Raw genomic sequence first — 15,161 nt, 5'->3', positions numbered from 1 at the left:
TTCATTAAATGGTCTTTCTAAAGATACCATTATTTTCATCATATCATATAGTTTACTATAAAAAAACATAAAATATGATGTAAAAATGCAAAAAAAGAAAACCCACTTTTTTGAACTTTGAACCCCAAAATCTATTATGCATCTACAACCGCCAAAAAACACCCATGCTAAATAGTTTCAACATGTTGTCCTGAGTTTAGAAATACCCAATGTTAACATGTTCTTAGCTTTTTTTTGGAAAGTTACAGGGCAATAAGTACAAGTAGCAGTTTGCTATTTCCAAACCACTTTTTTAAAAATTAATGCAAGTTACATTGTAACACTGATATCTGTCAGAAATCCCTGAATAACCCTTCACATGTATACATTTTTTTAAAGGAGACAACCTAAGGTATTGAAATTGGGGTATTTTGACTCTTTTTATGCTCTTTTCATGCAACCATTTTACCACCAATCTACGTCAAATTAAAAAAAAATATATAGAATTGGTGATTTTGTGGACACACATATCAATTTAAGAATACATGTACGGAGAACTTTAAGGGTTACTGCCAAAGAACACCCCAATATGTATTCAGCAACATCTCCTAAGTACAGTGATACTGCCCATGTATAGGTCTGTCGTGTTCTCTGGGGGATAAAAGACCTTATTTGGAGGATGCGCATTCCAGTTTTCAAACTTGGAATTTTCACTAATGGTCATCATGCACCCATGTTCTATTTAGGACATTTTTGAAGCCGGCCAATGTAATTTACCCCCATCAAACCATATATTTTTGAAAAGTAGACACCCTAGTGTATTTCAAATGGTTGTATTTTAACACTTTTCATGCACCAATTCTACCACCAGTCTTTGTCAAACTTTTGGGTAGTAATTTTTTTGTGTTATTTTTCTCTCACATTGTACTTTAGGCATGGATTCTTAGTTCCTGTTATGTGTCGCTGACAAAGAAAACCCCAATATGTGTTCATCAACATCTCCCGATTACAACAGTGCCCCCAATGTACAGGTTTTATGTTTTTTTGCAAACTTACAGGGGTCAAATGTAGGGCTTTCCCCTTTTCCATGTTTGCACATTGAAATTTGCCAGATTGGATTGCTGGGCCTATGTTGCCTTTGAGACCGTTTAGCAGCCCAGGAATGAAAATGAACCCCATCATGGCAAACCATTTGTAAAAGTAGACAACCAGCGGTATTCAAAATGGGGTATGTCCAGTCTTTTTTAGTAGCCACTTAGCCACAAACACTTGCCAACTATAAATTTCATATATGTTTTTTGCATTTTTTTAACAACAAAAATTGCACTTTTACTGGTCGGGATAAGTTTACTGTTGTAAACGCTCATATTTGTGTTCAACTTAGTCTCCCGAGTATAACAATACCCCCAATATGCAGGTTTTATGATGTTTTAAAAAAGTACAGGGTCAATATAGGGCTTGCCCAATTCAGTTTGCCAGATTGGTTTGCTGGGTATGTGTTGCCTTTTGACCATATGGTAGCCCAGGAATTTGAAATAACCCCATCATGGCATACCATTTTCAAATGTAAACAACCCAGGGTATTCCATGATTTCATTATTAGTGTATTTTCAGATATATGTGTATAGATTTCAAAGTACACTTATAATGAAATCATATATATGCATTATATATGTATAATAAATTATACAATGCTTTGCTTATTTTATAATATATTATATATACAGGGAGTGCAGAATTATTAGGCAAATGAGTATTTTGACCACATCATCCTCTTTATGCATGTTGTCTTACTCCAAGCTGTATAGGCTTGAAAGCCTACTACCAATTAAGCATATTAGGTGATGTGCATCTCTGTAATGAGAAGGGGTGTGGTCTAATGACATCAACACCCTATCTCAGGTGTGCATAATTATTAGGCAACTTCCTTTCCTTTGGCAAAATGGGTCAAAAGAAGGACTTGACAGGCTCAGAAAAGTCAAAAATAGTGAGATATCTTGGAGAGGGATGCAGCACTCTTAAAATTGCAAAGCTTCTGAAGCGTGATCATCGAACAATCAAGCGTTTCATTCAAAATAGTCAACAGGGTCGCAAGAAGCGTGTGGAGAAACCAAGGCGCAAAATAACTGCCCATGAACTGAGAAAAGTCAAGCGTGCAGCTGCCAAGATGCCACTTGCCACCAGTTTGACCATATTTCAGAGCTGCAACATCACTGGAGTGCCCAAAAGCACAAGGTGTGCAATACTCAGAGACATGGCCAAGGTAAGAAAGGCTGAAAGACGACCACCACTGAACAAGACACACAAGCTGAAACGTCAAGACTGGGCCAAAAAATATCTCAAGACTGATTTTTCTAAGGTTTTATGGACTGATGAAATGAGAGTGAGTCTTGATGGGCCAGATGGATGGGCCCGTGGCTGGATTGGTAAAGGGCAGAGAGCTCCAGTCCGACTCAGACGCCAGCAAGGTGGAGGTGAGTACTGGTTTGGGCTGGTATCATCAAAGATGAGCTTGTGGGGCCTTTTCGGGTTGAGGATGGAGTCAAGCTCAACTCCCAGTCCTACTGCCAGTTTCTGGAAGACACCTTCTTCAAGCAGTGGTACAGGAAGAAGTCTGCATCCTTCAAGAAAAACATGATTTTCATGCAGGACAATGCTCCATCACACGCGTCCAAGTACTCCACAGCGTGGCTGGCAAGAAAGGGTATAAAAGAAGAAAATCTAATGACATGGCCTCCTTGTTCACCTGATCTGAACCCCATTGAGAACCTGTGGTCCATCATCAAATGTGAGATTTAGAAGGAGGGAAAACAGTACACCTCTCTGAACAGTGTCTGGGAGGCTGTGGTTGCTTCTGCACGCAATGTTGATGGTGAACAGATCAAAACACTGACAGAATCCATGGATGGCAGGCTTTTGAGTGTCCTTGCAAAGAAAGGTGGCTATACTGGTCACTGATTTGTTTTGGTTTTGTTTTTGAATGTCAGAAATGTATATTTGTGAATGTTGAGATGTTATATTGGTTTCACTGGTAAAAATAAATAATTGAAATGGGTATATATTTGTTTTTTGTTAAGTTGCCTAATAATTATGCACAGTAATAGTCACCTGCACACACAGATATCCCCCTAAAATAGCTAAAACTAAAAACAAACTAAAAACTACTTCCAAAAATATTCAGCTTTGATATTAATGAGTTTTTTGGGTTCATTGAGAACATGGTTGTTGTTCAATAATAAAATTAATCCTCAAAAATACAACTTGCCTAATAATTCTGCACTCCCTGTATATATATATATATATATATATATATATATATATATATATATATATATATATATATACACATATATATATATATTAGCCTGGGGGGCTAGCTGACTGCTCCTAGACTCCTATTGTGGTGATCTGATCATGGTAATCACATGGCCCTGGAGGGCCGGGGTGACCAGAGCTGGTGCCAGGGGACTGCCCGACCGTGATAGCCACGGATCTCCGGTCCAGGTCCAAGACTCCTATTTGCTGCGGTCGTTCTCTGTACGTGCGCTGTCCTTAAAAAAAAATGTTTTGTCGGGCGTACGTAGCACATCCACGGTCGTTAAGGGAATATACATATATAAATATATATATATATATATATATATATATATATATATATAATTTCACTATAAGTGTATTTTGATATAAATATATATATATATATATATCAAAATACAGTTAGAATAAAATTATATATAAATAAAAAATAAATAAATATTTTTACAGCTTTTTATTTATTTTTAATTATAAATAATTAATTATTTTTAATTATAAATGATTAATTATGTTTAATTATAAATAATTAATTTTAATTTTTTTATATATATATATACACAATATATATTATATATATATATATATTAATATATATACATGTGTGTAATTTTACTAAGTGTATTTTTATATTAATATATGTATATATTAATAAAAAATACACTTAGTATGATGTTATATGTAAGATATATATACATACATATTATATATAGATATAATATATACATATATATCTCATATATATATATATATATATATATATTTTTTTTTTTTTATTATTTATGATCTATATTTTTATTTTTTGTAACTATTTTTTTAACTTTCTCTTAACTTTTTCACCAATTTTTGTCAATTCAGGCAGTCCCCCTGCTGGCAGCACTGTGGACACCTATGGGGGCCATGTGACCACTCTTCTAAAGCGGTCACATGGTCGCGGGGGTCCTAAATTGGAGAGGAGGGATGGTCTGGGCTCAGCCCAGTCAGTCCCCCCTAGGAAGAAGACCGATCGCCGGCAGGAGAACAGCGGTGATAGATAAATACATGGGGAGGGAGAGGGAGGGAGGGTAAGGGTTAATTTAAAAAAAAAATTAAGTACAGGCACAGCATTGGAAGTGAGGGGGTATTGCAGCGATGCCTCAATAATCGCTTCCAGCACTCTAATTCCCCTAGGACGTATCAGGTACGTCCTTAAGGACCGTTTTTTGTCGGACATACCTGATATTTCCTTAAGGGGTTAAACCATTAGTAGAAATCAATGGGGATTTCACTGAAGAATGTGAGAATGTGCAGCATCAGGTGAAAAAAAATTAGCATAGCAAGCAGTAAGTACCTCTAGTGGCTGTCTGATTGATTTCTCTAGAACTGCAATGATTTACATTGATTTACATTGCAGTACTAAGGGGGACAGGGACATGGCACCCAGACAATTTAAATGAGCTGAAGTGTCCCTTTCACTTTTCTGTAATATGGAGGCTGGTTTGCATGTTCTAGCCAGCCACCACATAATTAATCATTGCATTGACAAGGATTTTGTAACTTAACATTATAATGTACTTGCAACAAAGTAAGTGCAGAATTCTTTGTGAATGTACATCCTATCAACCTATCTGTTGTGAACATTGTGAATCCTATATTTTATATAAGATTCTGATGCAAAAGCAATGATTTTAATATGGGCACTGAATACATCCGGCAATTGCTGCAGATTCGCTCGGACTGACCAAATTCCAACCATATATGGCCTTAGTAAATATGAGATTTTTAATTGCAGTCGAAATTCAGTAATTTTCATCAGATTTTGTCCATCAAGGACACGATTTAGTCTTTACTTAATAAACTCATAAAATATCAGTTTTATATATTAGTATATATATTATACTGATATTATATATATATTAATGATGTTAAGGAAAAAATAAACAAATACATTATATATAGTAAATAGCACATTTTAATCTGAGACATGTAGGTACTTTTGGAAATAATGCATAATAATGCAGAAATAATGCACTGTCATAACCACATCACACATCTTTCTGGTTAACAAGTTAGATGTAAAGAATAATTAAATTTAGAATATACATTTCTTGACCCTCTCCATTGTGGCTATTTCAAGTTACATACAAAAGACAAGTTAACTGGCATTCTGATGTGTAATTATTATGCACTTGATAGCATTTAGCTGATGAAAAGCTTCATGTTTCTTAAATGCATATGATTTTTTTTTATTAACCCTTTAAGGACACATGACGGATATATTCCGTCATGATTCCCTTTTATTCCAGAAGTTGTGTCCTTAAGGGGTTAAGCACTATAAAATATGAACCTCTTGCTAATTGGATGTTATTGATAAATCTTAACAAGGGATATAAATATATTTCTTGAAAACAGATTAAGTGAAGGATTATAACAAAACTACATAACAGATCATCACAAATTGCATGCAGATGGAATGGAATTCAAGAAGAATGTACAGGATTCTATAAATGAAGAAGTAGTCACTAAACTGGAAAAAATAGCGTAATTATTTAATTTAAGATACAACATACAAATAGTGTGTTAAAGGTTATTTATTAAAACGCGTACAAGAAGGGCATCATGATGATACCCTTAGAATACAAGAAGACTATTTTTCAAACAATAATCTCTCTCTCTCTCTCTCTCTCTCTCTCTCTCTCTCTCTCTCTCTCTCTCTATATATATATATATATATATATATATATATATATATATAGTGATGTGAAATGCTAGCAAGTAGTGACAGTGAGCTGAAAAACTCAAATATATATAAAAGTATCCTTTCTAAAATATATCACAGCATTGAAAAGTATATTCTCCCATTCTTTGATGGGAAAACTAATCCTCATGGCAAAAAATGTTTGAAAAGCTACACAGTTGATATAAACGGACATTTTGCTGAGAACAATATTGCTAAAAGCATTTATTCATGCTGGGAACAATCCCTATTTTGCTAGGTAGCGTTGCTATTATTATAGAGAGATTCTTTCATTTTTGTTGCTTGCAGAGGTGATTTATGACTGCTTTGTAGTTATATACCTTGAATTTGTTTCACATATTGGCTGTTGCCTATTGTATTCCTGAATGAGATATTGTGTCTATGGATTTCTATTTGTTTTGTGTGATATGTATGAAGACTATTTTTTGCTTTGACTGTACAGTAACCTTAGTACATTTATATAATATATAATGTATAACAATGATTTATATAGCCACATTCTCATGGATGAGCTTAAAATGCTTTAGAGTTTTATGTCCAACTAAAGTTGAAGACACAAAGGTGCTTACTGATATAGGAATATCTCTGGGTGAATTATGAATTTTGGTTATACTTTTTAGATGTTAGAAGGAAACTGTATTGTGGTTGATACTTTAAATTCAAGATAAATTATATGGAGAAGCAACATACAAACGGGCCTACATGCTTTGAATTAACACATTGCTTGTCTTCATACTCCAAGTTATTAGGCTGGTTTTGATAGTTTTGTCATCACTTGGCGTCCTTATAAAATTATTGCCCATCAATAAATTGTACTCTGTAAGGTTGTGTAGACAGTCATTTATATTTGCAAGTGCATTATTGTTCTGCATAAAAGCAACAACTAAAATATTTAGCATGAGAACAATGGTAGAATAGACCATTCTATTTTACGATGTCATCAATTTAAAGCCTACAGTTTTAAAAGTATTTAATATTTTCGGGTAAACTTTTAAAATAAAATATAAATATTTGAATAGTTTGATATTTTTTTATATAGCATAATGACACTTGGTTGCAGCAATTTATAAAGGTTGCTATTCAACCATTAATCTACACATAAATATTTATACATTTCACATGTTCTTTTCATGGGTTCATTTGTTAATGATGTGTAACTTTGCAGGTTTTCACTTTACTCTATGATTATGCCACCTAGTAACAATGCAGTAGGTTTTAATGGTAATGTCACACACTTTTATGCTATTATGTATTGGATCACGTCAATTACAGTTGTTAATAGGAGAATAGGAAAAACAAACTGATTAGTGAGCACACATGGTTTTTATCTGTAAATTGTCCCTATTGCTCTCTTTTGTAATTTTTATAAATAAGAAACTTCATGGCAGAAATATATATCCTGCACTGTATCAATGTGATATAAAAAATACATATGATATAAAAAAAAAATTATAAAAAAAAATTCTGATTAAGACCTGTGGGTGCTGTTAGTTTTACATTCTACATACAAATATATACATACAAAAATATGTTTTATCTATTAATAAATATACCAAACCTGTTTCAGGATCAATGGAAAAGTATGGCTGGCCTTGAATAATGCTATATACAACTCTGGCACTGTTTCCATACGAAGGATCATCAGCATCAACAGCAATCACTTTAATCACAGAGGTGCCTGTAACATAATTATATAGAAATAAAAAAATATAAATAAAACAGTGTATTGTATATAAGGATCAATAACATTTTAGTCTCATTAAAGATGAATTATAATCTTTTTTTTTCAATTTCTGGTGTGTTTTCTTTTATTTTAAAATATGCCCTTTTACATGCACTATTCTTTCTCCAGGTTACATGTTCATTTTAAAAAGTAATCCACTGTATTTCATTGAGCCTCTAGAAATATTGACTGAACATCTGAAGCTGCATTTTTAATGGTGCATTGTTTTAGGCAATGGCTGAGCCTCATAATAATTTCAATGTATGGATGATGCATGGAGAAGAAAATTAGAGTTGTGGCTATTATCCAGCACTCTTCTCCATTTGAATGGAGGTGGTAAAGTGAATGCACATTTAACTCCTTAAGGACCACAGATGTGCTAGGTACGTCTGACAAAATGGTCCTTAAGGACCGCAGATGTACTAAGTACGTAGCGGCAAATAGATTACTTCAATTGGTGTTGCCCAGACAGTCCCACCTCAACAAATTAGGCCCCTGCAGGAAATGTGATCACTCTGAAAGAGCAACTAAAGGGCTGCCTGCAGGGGGAATATGTGTATAGAATTTATATACTTTTTTATATTAATATATACATATATTAATATAAAAATACACTTATAATAAAATTACACACACACATATATATATATATATATATATATATATATATATCACATATGTTTTTTTTTATTTACTAAACATTTTTTTTATTATTTTACAGATGCAGGGAGACTACCTGACAGCCCAGGCAGTCCCCCTGCAGGCAGCATTTTAAATATATAATCTAATATATATGAATATAAAAATACACTTATAATTAAATTACATGTGTGTGTGTGTGTATATGCATATATATATATATATATATATGTGTGTGTGTGTATTATAAAATATAGATAAGTAAATAAAAATAAATAAAAAAGTAAAAATAACGTGTAAAAAATACAAACAATTATATATGTGTATATATATATATATATATATATATATATATGTGTGTGTGTGTGTAATTTTTTTTTCTAACTGTACTTTGATATTAATATATATTTCCTGATCAATCATGGCAGCATGTAATCATGGGTTAGCTTCTCCCTTCACAGCAGAAAGGACAGGAAACAGAACACTGAAATTGGTATAAATAGATCCTCCCCCTTCCCATCAGGCAGTCTGATATGTTTTACATTGTGTCTTTACCTAGATCTGTGTAAGTGATGGTCACTCCTAACATCGCATTGATGTAATGCCTGTGGATTATATGCTTGGATTGGTGTTGATATCTTTGCAGAAAAAACAAGCTGCAGAATGATCTTATTATCACCATAGGCTCTGCCATAAGTACTTCATCACTATCTGAAGATAAGGTCAGAGTAAGTATGTGGTTGTTTGTACTCATAAGGACAACTGAATATCTTGGCACAATGGATCCTGTGCCTCTGGTTACCACCTTCTCATCAGTGTCCTGCCTACTTATATTGCACAACAGTCTCTCTAATCATTTTGATTCTACTGTTTGGCATAATTTGTACTGTTTACAATATGTTTATCTTTAAATGCAAATCCTACATTACCTACTTATAATTTAGTAGTTGCCACGATTTCTATGGTGCATACTGATATTTTTTTTAAACTAATCTGAATGATATGATTCTTCTTTGCCTAGAAAAATCCATTTGTGTTATTGATTTCTACCTCTCCTGTAATTGACCATTGTTGTATGAAAAAATTCATTCACAAAGTGAGGTATAGTTGAAAGTCTGATTTTGCAATATATAGACATTGTTGCAGTGTTTTTAATAACACTTTTATTTCTCTACTTGGCTCTGCCTTTTTACTTAGTCAGATATTGTTATGTTACCTGTATTTACAGGTAAGTAGTTCACTAAGCAAGATGAAGCAGCGTGAATAGTCTTTAATAAATACATCCAGAAAATAGTAGAATTCTCACTTTATTTCTCCCCCTGTTTTATAGCAGGGTATGACTGTCCTCATCCAACAGTATCTGCTTGTTCCAGTCTGATCTCTGGAAGCTATGCCTTTGTCAATGTTCTGATTTGATACTGCCATCCATTTGATTTTTAATTTGTATTAGAGAAGGATATTATCTTCTGTTTTTGATATAATAGATCTATAATTTCTAGACCGTGTCTTGGTCTTATGGAGGTTATCTAATTTTTTATTATCCATAACAAGATGTTTTTTTTTTTTTATTTCTTACAAGAGTTTGTCTTGTATTAGTCTAGACTTGTTCCTTCTCTAGGTTTGGTTATCATGACCTTAATTCCTATCTGGCTCTATATTTCCAAAATTTGAATGCTAAGGGGCTGCTGACCTTGCAGCCTCTATGGTAAATTATCATGTCTGAACACATGTTATGACAAAGTCCTATTTATCACTTTTTTTGGCTTTTTTAAAAGTCTTCTAAGGTTTATCCAGGTTTATGCCCAATAATGGTTTTTATAAGCATTAGCTGCATTTGAACTCTGTCCCTCCCTCTATATATACTACTTGGGTATTCCCCATATGTAAATGCTGCCATGATTGAATAAGGAAAATTGTTTCATACTTACCATAATTTCTTTTCCTGATCATTATTCATGGCAGCATTATGTTCCCACCCATGTACTATGAGTTGTGAAGCTAGTTACAAAGACTTCCTGATGGGAAGGGGGAGGATCTATTTATAACAATTTCGGAGTTCTATTTGCTGTCCTTTCTGCTGTGAGGGGAGGAGCTAACCCATGAGTAAATGCTGCCATGAATAATGACCAGGAAAAGAAAATTATGGTAAGTATGAAACAAGTATCCTTAATATTTAAATCAAAATACACTTGAAATTATATATATCTGTGTATATATAAATAAAAATAATACGAACTATCTGTATATATATCCATATACATAATTACATAAATAATTTCATAAATATACACGTAGACTTTAAATATATAAATATGTATATATATTTAAATTCTATGTGCATATTTATGTAATATTTTTACATAGTTAAATAATTTTATTGATTGCAATTTGAGGGACCTGTCTGACAACCCAGGCCGAAAGTCCGGATAATTTATTTTGCTAGCACTGTATTTAACCCTATAACTTCCCATGACACCCTAAAACTTGCTCATGGGGGGGTACTGTTTTACTCAGGAGACTTCGCTGAACACAAATATTAGTGTTTCAATATAGTAAACCATATCACAGTGATGATATTGTCAGTGAAAGTGAAGTTTTTTTAATTTTTCACACACAAATGGCACTTTTCCTGATGATATCATTGTTGTGATACATTTTACTATTTTGAAACACTAATATTTGTCTCCTGAGTATAACAGTACCCCCCATGTACAGGGTTTATAGTGTTTTTTGAAAGTTACAGAGTCAAATATTAGGCTGGATTTTCTGTTTTTTTTTTACATTGAAATTTGCCAGATTTTGCCTTTGAGAGCATATGGTACCCCAGGAATGAGAATTAACCCCATGATTGCATACCATTTGCAAATTAAGACAATCCAAGGTATTGCAAATGGGATATTTTCAATCTTTTTTAGTAGCCACTAAACAGAAACACTGAAAGTTAGCGTTCATAATTTTATTTTTTGCAAACAAATATAAATGCTAACTTTGGCCAGTGTTTGTGACTAAGTGGCTACTAAAAAAGACTGGACATAGCCCATATTGAATACCCTGGGTTGTCTACTTTAAAAAAATATGTACATGTGAGGTGTGATTGAGATATTTATGACAGATAACAGTGTTACAATGTCCATATTGATACATTTTAAAAATATATATTTTGAAACAGCAATGTCCCTATACCTTAAAAAAAAAAAAGCTATATGTTAACATTGGGTATTTCTGAACTCAGCACATAAGTTAGAAACAATTTGGCATGGGTGTGTTTTGGAAGTTGTAGATGCGTAACATATTTTAGGGGACAAAGTTTAAAAAAAGTGTGTTTACATTTTTTTTATCATATTTTATAAATTTTTTATAGTAAATTATATGATATGATGAAAATAATGGTATCTTTAGAAAGGCCATCTAATGGCAAGAAACACTGTATATAATATGTGTAGGTACAGTAAATGAGTAAGAGGAAAATTACAGCTAAACACAAACACCGCAGAAATGCAAATACAGCCCTGGTCCTTATCGGTAAGAAAATCGAAAAATGGTCTGGTCACTATGCGGTTAATAAACATTTATCTGCACAACCATCCACACATGAAAACAGCACAAGGTTTGTAAATGTTTTGCAGGAGCTGTATTGTCTGCCTCCCAGGTAAGTTTCGGACTGATTCTAAATAGGTGTTTGACAGGGTGGTCTAGCCCTACCTGTGAGCTGTTGCACTTGGATTTTAGTACACCCTGGAGGAGGTGTTATGGGTTTTTATGTAATTGTGTACACATTAATAATGGCACATGGGGTGCTCACTCTTGCATCTCTTATTTGTGTTAGATCTGGAGTCTCTGTTAGATCTGTGCTGTTAAACTGAATGCAAATAATCAGAGTTTCCAGGGTGATGATTTAATCTTCTCACTGACAAGCTTACTCATCCCCATGCTAAGGTTGCTTAAAGAAATTGAACAGTATAGTCTGCTCTCCAAATTTTCAATCAACTATTTAATCCTGTGATGGGTAAAATCAAGCTAAGTTTTTCATTCTCAGAGCCACTCCTTACTTACCTGCCTAGGCATCAAAATTAAACTGGATCCAGATAAACTTTGTATACTGCCCTTTACTGGCTTTGATTAAGACAAATTTAAAAAGGTGGCACAAACCCATTATATCATGAACAGGCAGGATAAGCATTCCAAAAATGTATGTGTTGCCTAGGATATTATATCTAATTAATATTCTCCAGATCCCCAATTCCATTTTAGGGACCTTAAGTCTTCATTTAGCAAATATATTTGGTTCGCTAAAAATACATGACTAAGCTTTGCAGTATTTTTAAGACCTAAAGCTAGGGGTGGTAGGGCCTTCCTGAAATTTATGTCACTTACATTTCTAACATGCTTGCCAGAGTCTGTGTGAAGCATCCAATGCTCACACATAGAAACTTTGATCCAGATTTTTAGAGCTGACACTATATACTCTGGTCTAGGTCTCAGCAAGCCACTCTTCTCAATGTAGCACCTGACATCCCACTATTTATTAGGCATGTGCATGGGGAAAATTTTCAGTTCGGCTCAGCATTCTGAAATTCAGGATTTTTGCAATTCGGGACTTCGGCAATTCGGCACTTCAATACTTCGGAACTTCGGCAACTTTGGAACTTTGGCACTTCAGCACTTCGGAAATTCGGCAACTTCGGAACTTCGGAACTTCGGCACTTCAGCACTTCGGAGCTTCGACACTTCGGAAATTCGGCAACTTCGGCACTTCGACACTTCGGAATTTCGGAACTTTGGCACCTCGGGACTTCTCTTGCAGCCGCTTGGTAGATAACTCCCTAATTCCCACGGTATTAGGGAGTTATCTACCAAAAGGCTGAAAGACCTTAATTGGTCTTTCAACCAAATTTACTAATACTAAGTAAAAATTACTTAGTATTAGTAAATTTTGCCCCTACTCGCTATACCGCGAGTAGGGGCATGTCTAGTAAACAGTGAGCAGCCTGTGACTGCTCACTGTTTCAAAACAAAATAAAAAATACTGCCAACCCCGGCCCCCACCCCTTAGCGAGGGGTGGGGGCCCTAAATTAAAATGATGGGGGGGGACCTATTGTCCTCCCCCCTGGCCCCCACCCCTGAGCGGCGGGTGGGGGCCCTAAAAAAATGTCCCCCCAGGTGACCCTAGTCACCCCCTCCCCCCAATAAAAAATATCCCCCTACCTACCCCCCTCACCCTAAAAACTAATGAGGGGGGGGACCTTTAACTAAGTAACTGGAGAAAAAAAAAAAGGTACCATTACTTATGCATATTAAATCTGACTTTTTAGCTAGTAATTACAAACATTTCCAATTACTTCACTATATTCATTCTATCCCAAAACTCGCATCCATGACTAGACCTTTTATTGGTCCCATCAACCGTAAAATAAAATATTTGTATTTCCAAATTCCAAAAAAAATAATTATAAACTTCATTACTGATGGTATTACACTCCCGGTAGATTACATGACTGGGACAGCACAAAACCTAATACCTGCATATGGTGTAATGGGGTCCAAGACACTCAATTACATAGTTGAAGGCAGTGACCCCTGATAGAAATATTCTGGAAGCTCATACTTCCAAAGATTCATTTCATTACCAAATTACCCAAAATCTCTACAGCAGCAGAATCTCTCTACTTCATAGTACAATGCCTCTCTCTACGATATGTAAATTGTGTGTACCATATGTACTGAAAGCAGCCAAAACTTTTTCACTTCATTGTAAATTATCTCATGTACAATCACTAACTGAATGGTGTAATTCTGTAAAGGACATTATTAGCGTGTGGATTCTTTCTAAAATACCTATTCCTGTTATCGACTTAGGCAGCCTTAGACTGTCTACAAGGCTGGCCAGTTTCAGAGTGGAACTGTATCCCCTGTTAGCGGGCTCATTAATACATTGACCCAGTACCACTCCCTGATCTCCACAAAACGTACACATGAAAAGAAGTTCCATTCTCTCTTTTGCAGTAACCTGCTTGTCCAAGTTCTATTTACTTATTTATTTAAACGGTCTTCGGTCCTTAATATATTTGGTACATTTTGTATGAATAACTTTCTCAGTACTTTACTTACACTCTGGTATACAGAGCAACACTTAAATTATGCATTGTGTATTGAGATAGAAATATGTACTGAGGACGTTTTGCTCAAAGAGTGGTGAATTTGTGACAGCTGTTACTTTTATACTCTGTATCTTACTACATGATATGTGTTAGCGAATATATTTTTGTAAAATTGACAATAAAAATAAAAAAGCACATTTAAAATAAGGAAAAAACACAGGTAAAAGAAAAAAAAATAATGATAGTTTCCATTTAAGCATTTTTCATACTATCCTAAAATCTTTCTAACATTTTATCAAATGCAGTTATTACCTTCATATTTGTTTCTTTGAAGCTTTCTTATGCAAAGTAAATTTAATGAGGATGCAACAAAATACACTTGAAATGCATGTGTCAGTCTTGAAAGTGCAATTATCATTATCGTTTATATTATATAACATTTTAACTTTTGAAATATGTTTGTTATAAGGAAAAAAATAATAAGTCTATTTATTTTAAAACAACATATTTGTGTACAGAATGCTGCTAAAGAAACACCTCAGATAGTGTCAAACATATAAATTCTTTGAATTGAACAGTCGGTTTTTGAATTTCAAGTGTGGGAAGCAGCCAGAATAGGCAAGCGAATAGATTTGAGTGACTTTGAGAAGGGCCACATAGCGATAGCTAGAC

At 34.1% G+C, this 15,161-nt stretch overlaps 1 protein-coding gene across 1 annotated transcript in view; it reads right to left on the bottom strand.

Annotated features, from left to right (window-relative positions):
* Positions 1–15,161, bottom strand: part of LOC134608749 (cadherin-9-like) — a 338,385-nt gene that overhangs the window by 142,460 nt on the left and 180,764 nt on the right. The window contains exon 4 of the mRNA XM_063451835.1: positions 7,587–7,706. Coding sequence (XP_063307905.1) covers positions 7,587–7,706 — 120 coding nt within the window. The remainder of the gene's footprint in view (positions 1–7,586; positions 7,707–15,161) is intronic.

This window comes from Pelobates fuscus, chromosome 4 (assembly GCF_036172605.1).
Source record: "Pelobates fuscus isolate aPelFus1 chromosome 4, aPelFus1.pri, whole genome shotgun sequence".
Classification (NCBI taxonomy): domain Eukaryota; kingdom Metazoa; phylum Chordata; class Amphibia; order Anura; family Pelobatidae; genus Pelobates; species Pelobates fuscus.
Note: the sequence above shows the minus strand (reverse complement) of the source record. Positions and strands in the feature narration are given on the sequence as shown.